An 8,853-nucleotide genomic window follows, 5' to 3' on the forward strand; every position below is an offset into this window, starting at 1 on the left:
CCCTTTCCCAATGCAGAAAAGCAGTCTTCAGCAATCCAGCTAATGGAAGACCAAAACATGCTCTGTGTCAAGCCTGTGCGTGAGTTGTGTGTTGGATGCTGGCCAGAGTATTTGATGCATCATATAATACGGCTTTTTTACATAGTTCACTTTTTATCCCTCAGTTTTGAGGCCAGCTGTGGTGAAGGTTGTACTTGGGTATTTTTTGTGATCAACATCTTTGAGAGGTGTGCTTGCCTCTTTCTTTTCTCAAAGGTGACATGCAAGAGATGACAAGAATTGCTTCTTGCTTCTGACCTCCTTTTGGGACGGCTGTAATTTGAACATGCTAGGTACCCAGTTGTCAATATAAACATTGTTATTTGTTAGGGAGAATTTGTGGCTGGGCTGGTATCATTTCTTGTCTTCAGGGCACTTCTCTTTCTAAATTGTAACACAAAAAGCCAACATCTATATGTGGTCTATTGAGTTGAAATGGTATCTCATGCACACAAAAAAAAGTTGTGTGTTGTGGCATCAATATGATAATGTTACAACAAAAAGTTGATTTTGAAATTAATATCTAAGTATGCTGGAACTAACTGAGCTGTTTTCCTTAAACTTTATATGTTAGTTTTCTTAGAACACTGAGATGATATGGACATGTTCCTGCAAAGCACTTCATTCTGGGCCAATTATTCTCACTTCATTTTTTTCTTTAACCAGACCATTTGTAGTTCGGGGGAACAAAAGCACCCCTTGCTTCAGCGCCAAGCTGTGGCTCTCTGTTAATCACCTCTATCATTTCATTTGAACTGGTGTGACCAGCCTGGTGCTGAAGTATGACAACCTGCAGTTCCCCGATGTTGCTACTGTATGAAAAGGAACAGCCAGCATCAACTCTGGAAAAGCCACTGCGGGAATTCACCAGGAGCTATTCCTGTTTCAGCAGGGCATGCCCCACTGTCTGTTAACGCAGGACAGGATAACCTGGCCCAGAAATTACTCCCCTGCCTTGACCCTAAAGACGAGTCCTTGAACAGAGCCTCTGTGTGCTTGCAGTAGAACCTCCTTAAGAGAGAAGAAAGGGGAGGAGAAAGCGTGGCTCCCTGGCTATAGCTACTCCACCTCCCGGTTATTTCATCTTCCTTACAAGGCCAAAGCTAGCAGCTTTCCTCTGCGCCTGGGTGCCTCAAAAGCAGCAGAGCAAGCCCGGAGGATCCCGGTGGAGTGCAGTTGGGTGCGAGGCTGACAGGGACGGCAAAGGAAGCACTGATGTGAACCCTGCAGAACGTAAGACGGAGAAGGCTGAGTGTCTTCAGAGAAGTGTGACAGTATCCTGTGAATGCTAAACCAGGTATTCATTGATGCAGCTCTTCCAAAGAAACATGAAAGCAAACCCAAAAATAAATCACTGAGGGGGGAAAAGTGCAGTGTGAGAGGTAAATATATTTTTCACTGGCAGAAACAAAAATAACTGATTTTATTTTGTTTGAAAATCTCTGTTTTAAGTAGATGTCTAAAACTGGGGACTGAAAAATACATTTACTAACAACTGAATAAAAACTGGTCTGACTCTGGCTTCAAAGGCAGAGCTGGGTAAAAAAGTCTGATCAACAAATGAATTCAGGTGACTGAAAATTCTGCACTTTCTCTTTAGGCATTTGCACATTAAAACTTCTTTAAAATCTGCTTTTCCGTTTGTTCTCTCTGCTATTGCTGAAGGTTTTTGAGAAATAGTGTGCATGTTGCAAATGCTCCTATACCCTTGTTCTCGCAATAGTGCATTTCTTCAGAAAGATCCATGACCTACTGAGCTGGAATTCTGACATCTGGTTGAGGTTACCAGAGCTGGTATTTGGGATTCAGGGTTGGTTGGTTGGTTTTTTTTTTTTTTCCAGTTTAATTGAAACAAGCTGAGATTGTCTACATGTTCTATGAATTGTTTCCACGCTCTGACCATCCAGTATCTCTGAATGGTAATTCTAGGACTGCTGAATCTGAACTGGAAAAGAGGAAACACCTTGACAGTTCAAAACTGCAGCCCTTCTGTGCGTTGCTGGCAGTGAGAGTGGCTGAAAGATGGAAGACTTTGCCCTTTGTCTGTAAGATGCTCTGAGACAGTTGTTCAGCAAATATGATACTAAGTTTAGCATAACCATAAGGTGCAATACTTGGGTTTTTGATTTACATCTTTGCAACACTAGAGGACTCACAGATTCTTTTATTCACCAGGTGAAATGAGACCAAGAGACCAGAGGATCACACACCTCCTGCAGATTCTCATCTAAGGCATCAGCTCAGCCTTCCAACCAGTGTATGCAGAGGTTTAGGTTCATCAGCCACGGTTTAGTTTCAGCAGCCAAGGATGGAAGTGCTACGCCGTTCCTCAGTCTTTGCTGCAGAGGTGATGGAGGTTTTCGACAGGTCTCCCACTGACAAGGAGCTCGTGTCCCAGGCCAAGGCTCTCTGCAGAGACTACATCAATTCCAGGCTAATTCGAGCAGGTGTGAGCTGGAGCAAACCTGAGCACAATGCACCAGTGCCTGGTGGTAAGCTGGCCGAGGTGTCCACCATACTGCTGCGGTTGGGTAAGTCCCTGCAGGTAGGGGTGGGAACTGAAACTATACGGAACAATTCAGACCAGGCTAAGGTTTCTTGAACTGATGAGTGCCAAGAGACTTTTCATGTGGTGATACACAGGTTTTTCTTCTCTGCTTTGGGCATTTAGATTTGGTTTTGGTGATATTCCCTAAACAGCTCGTTTACTTAGATTTCATCAGTCCCTTGGAGCACAGCTCAGTGCAGTGTTTCTGCAGAGCTACTTTTTTCTGAGGATTTGGAACAACTTAAAAGCATGATGTAGTCCAATAAAGCCCCACAGCAAACTAATTTTATCTGCACAAGACTCCAGCTGTGAAGCAGTTCTCACAGGAGTTTCAGTAGTCTTTCTCAGCTTGGCATTTTAACAGGTCTTGCAGTGTTTTCTCCAGATGGACTTGTCTGCCGTGACAACCAAAACTTGCATCTAGTAGAGTACTGCTACCTCTGGGGGCATCATCAGTTGCTTGCCCAGCTGCAATGACATTTAATTTGAGGGTAGTTGCTTAGGCCATGTGTGTTGAAGATCTTACAGAAGCTGCTTCTCAATGACAGTAGGATGACAGTGTGCTTAATTTTCCTTTGCCTGCCTTAATTGTGTAGCAAGACATGAGTTTTCTTGCTGCTTTTTGGAGTTGGCTGATGTTGCCTGTCATACACTGCCATTCAGTGCCCAAACTAGCCAGCCCCTGTCATGGACAGGTGACTAGCCAGGGTGCAGGAGGAGCAATTTGAAGGTTATGCCTGTAGGCTGCTACCTGAAGACGTGCTCTGGAGTTGTGTTTGCAACAGCAGCACCTACTAAATGCTGACAGTTGCCTGGCCTTTTGCTTTAGGTGTTAGCCTCCTGTGTGCTCGAGTCTAGCTGTTTGTCTTTTGGGATGCTGACACCCTCATTCTTGTAAGTTGCTTCTAACATCCCTCTTTGCCTGCAGGCTAGTAAATTAGTTCACATCTGGCTTGGAAACTACCAATAGCATTTGCATCTGATTTAATCACACTGAAGTTCAAATAAGTCTGGTGAAGTAACCTTTTGCTGGGCTTAACAAACTCAGGATCAGGCTGATCTCCTCACTTTCTCCCCTTTCTTACTACTTCTGTTTATTACCTCCATTTTTATTTTTTTTAAGGTAACTTCTTTTTCTTTTATTCTTTTTCACCTTTTCTCTCCTATGCTGACTTTAGTTCTATTTTTGTTTCCATTGGTTTTTTGGTCTTTGGGGGTTTTTTTTGTTCTTCTGTCAATTCCCCTGCCTCTTTGAACTCCATTTCTTCTCTGCCCTGGGTTGGGGGTTGAGATATGTTTGCACAGATCTTTTGTGGGTGGCCAGGAACATGTTAAAGGGCAAGCAGGTGGCAGACTGGATCTGAAGGCGTCTTCTGGATGACTCTCCTGTTACTTACTCGTGTCCAGATGGAAAGATTTGGCTGACAGTCCCAGGAACTTGGCACCTTCTCTGAGCAAATCTGTGGTACCCATGCAACAAGGGTGAGCAGTCTTTCTTACTGGGATGAAGAGTTGTTTTCATCCTGTTTGTTCAGAAGCTCTGGCTGCCACATGGCCTGTGTCTTTCTTTTCCGCTTTGCTGCTATAACGAGTACAAGTCCAAGTGGTACCCAGCCACCTGCCAGGAATGGTAGTCCTTAGCTGCTTACTAAGCAGTGCAACAAGCCAGGCTAGATTTTGGTCAGTGATAGTGCTGAGAAGCCCTTGGAATTGACAAGTTGGAGTATTTCCTAGCCCTCTTTAACACAGAGAGTCTGATGAACTGACTGGTGGGTGAGCAGAGGTGCTGCGCACAGGTGATGTAGTTGCAGTCTTGGGAAACGAGAGCCCATCAGCTCAGTGAGGCTTAGCAGCTAACTAGCGCAATTGAGTCAGAGGTGGTAAAACCTAAAGGTATGGCCAAAGAGACACTCCAGACTAACCTGCCATGGGTGTCAGAGATCTGGTTTATTTGAACTTCTCTCTCCTCTGGCCACGGCCCAAACAAGTGCCCTGTTACCGCTGAATTGAGCTTCTGCACATGAGAATTGTCACTGCTGTCCTGCCTGTTCCTCCATAGTTCCTGGAGGAAGGAGGAGAAGCACAGAAATTGCTCTGGATGTTGCAAAGTGTACAGTCAGGCATTGGAACATGGATACCAAGGACTGCCACCAATATAAGGTGCTGCTGGAGAGGACCTGGGGCCGCCAGGGCAGGCAATCTCCCTGAGCCTGGGACTGCTTTCCAGTGCTTTTCTGCAGTAAAAGCTCTTGCCTGCCCTGTGCATTGCTGCAGGGCAGGGCCCACTTTAACAACATGTGTGCCTCCAACCAAAACCTGATCTCATCTGTGGCCTCCAGGCACTGCTTGTTAGAAGCTGTAATGGTGGCAGACTACCAAGTGCTGATCCCACCCTCCCGTGCCTCCACCTCTGCTAACCACAGGCAGTGCTATCCTTATTTCCTTGCATTTACCAGGAAGCCTGTGTGCTCCCTGCAAGAGAAAACAGCTGTTGAGTAATGCAACTAAGGTTTTCACATATCAGGACTGACCATATGTTGGCAGGGTTTCCTCTTATCATCAGATTGTGTGAGACAATCCCACATGCACAAAGGGCCTGGAGAACTCGCCTGGTCTTTGCCTATGCTGTGCTAGGTGCCAGTTAAATGACTTAAGGATCCACAGCTAATGACTCTGTAACAAGTTCCTGACTGGGGTAGCATATGCCTTTTTGATTCCCACAAAAATGATATTTTCAGGAGGATCTGTTTGCCATCTGACTGGGGCAAGTCATCTGGGTCTTGCAGGAGATGTAAAGCTGTTGTGTCAGTTCTGCTCTTCCCTGGGTGCTCTACAGCACCCTTGTGCAGAAAGTCATAGAGTGTCCTTCTAAATCAATAACAGATAGGACTCTCCACACAAAAAGGGCCTTGGTCCCATGCAATGTATGCATTGTGTTGTGCTCCTACAGCAGCTGTGCAACCCTCATTAAATGTCTGTGAAACCCTATAGACAGATAAACCCATTGGAAAATGGGCTCTATTAATTCTACTGCTCAAAAATGGTTTGTTTTGCCACAGAGGAAAAGTTTTACTGCTGTTGCCCAAGCTCCATAGCTCAAACCTGTGAGAGGGGGTTCTCTGCTTGTCCTTGGTATTTCCATCTTGGTCTTCAAGCCAGCCTAACACCTCCAACCATTTCCCAGCTGGAGAGAAACAACCTAGAGGTGAAAGCATGTGTCTCTGTGTGTTGGGAGCCTTGTTGCTGAGGAGAGATCCAGGGAAAAGAACATCTCTTTAACTATTTGGAGGAGAGAAAGACCTCCAGATCATCACTCAGTGACTTTGTGAGAGTAAAACAGCTGAGCTGAAAGTCTCTGCACAATTACTGTCATGCAGCTGGGTGGATCTTTGACTTTCATCAGCCTCCAGCATTTTTGAGTCACTCTCATCTTAAGGCTTTTTTGTACGAGTCTGATGGGGTGCTGAGAATGGGTGTATCTCTCAAAAGCTTACATAGATGTACATGCCTCCTTTCCACTTCTGAAGAAAAATGAGTTGGCTTTGCTTATCTGAGGCCTGTCTCCTGCATTGGAGAAAAGTCAAGCGGCCTGGGAACATGCAGGTACACCACTGGTATAGGGCTACTGCCTGTCCCCACTCCCTTTGGAACTCCCAAGCACAGGGGATATTAGGAGAGCAGGCTGCAGGTGCCACGGGTTGCATTTAAATGACCCTAAGCTCTCTGCTGCCTGCTTAAACTAAGGTGGAGCTGGGGTTAAGTGTCTTTGGCTGAAGGGATATGTGAGGTGACCCCAGCTGTAATTCCTGTGTGGTGAGAGCAGGACTTGGTGTTCCGCATGCTGAATCCTGACCATTTGTTTCCAGGGGATGAGCTGGAATATATTCGCCCCAACGTCTACCGGAATATTGCCCGCCAACTGAACATCTCCCTGCACTCGGAGACGGTGGTGACAGATGCCTTCCTCGCAGTGGCAGCACAGATTTTCACGGCAGGTACTGTGCCCTGACAGATACATAGACAGGGCTGGGTGGAAGGGAACAGGGTGGAGCCACCTCTCTCAGAGAAGACATGTTTCTGGGATAGCCTGCAAGGTGGGGCCTGGTTTCTGAAAGGGCAGTTTGGCAGTGTGCCCTGCTTTAATGATTTAATGAGAGCTCCACTATGCTTTGTTGTTCTGGCAGGGAAAAGCCCTGTTTTATTATATCCGCCTGGCAGGTTCTCGCTCATTCTAGAAGACATCTCCTGCCCTTCCTTGTTAGGAGGTGGTGTTACCTTATTGCACAGGGAGGCCAGTCATTCTAGCCTCCTTTGCTCATCATTGGCAACAGGAGAAGATTCATTACATGGGAGTCTCCCTTGTTCCAGCTCACAGTGCTGATGCTAGGAGCCAGAACCAACTCATCGCAAGGGAGTTCCTCTCTTTCTGGCTTCCTTTCCCACAGCAACAGCCAGAACTGCAATGAGCCTGCTGCTTCCACTTGCTGCTTCTCCTTTCTGACACTCAAAGGGTCCTGGCCCTTAAGGCTAGCTGTTCCAGATAAGCACGTGCTTTGTCTTTCTCACTGTTTGGATGTGAATATTCCTCTGCTTCTTTTTGACTGGTGTCAGAGATGATTGTCAAAAGCAAGGATACGCTCTGTGCCGTGTTCCTTCAAGGGAGCCTCAGCCTCCCCTGAAAGCAGTCCCTGCCTGCGACTGGGAATGCAGTCAGTGGGAATCAAGGGAAGAGAAACGTTTTACATAGAGATTCATGTCATGCAAGTCCTGAAATGGTTTGTAGGCTTTCTTCAATGTCTTCTTGTGTTGTCTGTGGAAGGGACAATAGATGTTACAGACTAGAAACTAAACAAACAAACAAAAAAACCCAAAGCAAAAAGGGATAAAACCAAAGACAGCTACTTGCTAGCAGGATAGTAGAGTGAAAACACTGGATCCAGCAACATTGACATAGGAAGTATCACAGGAGGCATTGATTCTTGTTAATTTGGGAATAGCTGCTACAGGATAGAAGGCCAGGCTTTTATTGTTCTTTGAGATAGGCTTCCTCACTCAAACACTTTTTATCTTGACAATCAGCTATGCTTCTCTATGAGGATGAACTGCATGGGAACCACTGACACCCTTGAGAAGCCCTGTGCTGACACCCTGGCCTTCAGATCTAAAGTGTCTTGTGGTGGAGAGCATAGATCCTCTCCTGAATCACAACAGATGACAAAATAGATCTCTGAGAGTGACTGCTCAAAGCAGGGCTCCTGGCAGTTTGAGCAGGGCAGATTTCCTCCCTGGATCAGGGAAATAGGTGCTGTGTCATACGAAATGTATGGAATTGGATTCTGTGGCTAGTACAGCAGCCCTTGGTGTTGTTTCGGAGCATGCCTGGAATGCAGATTGCCTTTGCACTGGGCTGGCTTGGGAGGTTCTATTGGCCCAGAAAGCAGGAGCTGGGCAAGTATGTCAAGAATGTCTGAGTGTGGCTGTGTTCAAAGTGCAGGTGCCCTGTCTTGTCACTTAGTGCTGAGCTTTACTTGTGCCAAGGCTTGCAGAAAAATGAAGGTCAAGTTTGCAGGCTCAGGTATTTGCATTGCAGGTAAGTAGGTTATCTTCTTAGATGACTATAGCTGACTACATCAGAACTGCCCGCCTCCAAAGCTGAAGTGACAAGGGAACTGAGCCAGAGAGGTGGATGGCTGTGGGTGGAGCAGACTGCATGCTGCTATGCTGCAAAAACATGATGCTGGGAAGAAGGCCCTGCTGGCTCCTGGGTGTCCTGCTCTCACCCATGTATACTGACATTCATTGAGAGCTGCATTTTTGTGTGTGTGTTCTTAGAATCATAGAATCATTTAGATTAGAAAAGACCTTTGAGATTATCGAGTCCAACATAGCACTGCTAAGTCCACCACTAAACCATGTCCCTAAGTACCACATCTACAAGTCTTTTAAATACTTCTAGGTATGATGACTCCACCACTTCCATGGGCAGCCTGTTCCGATGGTTGACAACACTTCCAGTGAAGAAATCTTGCCTAATAGCCAATCTAAACCTCCCCTGCCACAACTTGTCCTCTTGTCCTTTTGCTTGTTATGTGGGAGAAAAGACTGACACCTACCTCACTACAACCTCCTTTCACATAGTTGTAGACACCAATAAGGTCTGCTATGAGCCTCCTTTTGTCCAGGCTAAACAACCCCATTTCCCTCAGCCACTCCTCATGAGAGCTGTTCTCTAGAACAAGACATCAATTTGATGGATGGACCACTCA

At 46.1% G+C, this 8,853-nt stretch overlaps 1 protein-coding gene across 1 annotated transcript; it reads left to right on the forward strand.

The window, feature by feature from the left end:
* Positions 1 to 2,347: 2,347 nt before the first annotated feature.
* Positions 2,348 to 6,582, forward strand: LOC104401658 (bcl-2-related ovarian killer protein; the record flags this gene model as incomplete). The annotated part of the gene is made up of 2 exons (XM_010009321.1): positions 2,348 to 2,570; positions 6,454 to 6,582. Coding segments are annotated over exons 1-2 (352 nt in total), but the record flags the coding sequence as incomplete, so codon positions are not given.
* Between the last annotated feature and the right edge of the window lie 2,271 nt (positions 6,583 to 8,853).

This window comes from Nestor notabilis, unplaced genomic scaffold (assembly GCF_000696875.1).
Source record: "Nestor notabilis isolate BGI_N333 unplaced genomic scaffold, ASM69687v1 scaffold282, whole genome shotgun sequence".
Taxonomy (NCBI): Eukaryota; Metazoa; Chordata; class Aves; order Psittaciformes; family Psittacidae; genus Nestor; species Nestor notabilis.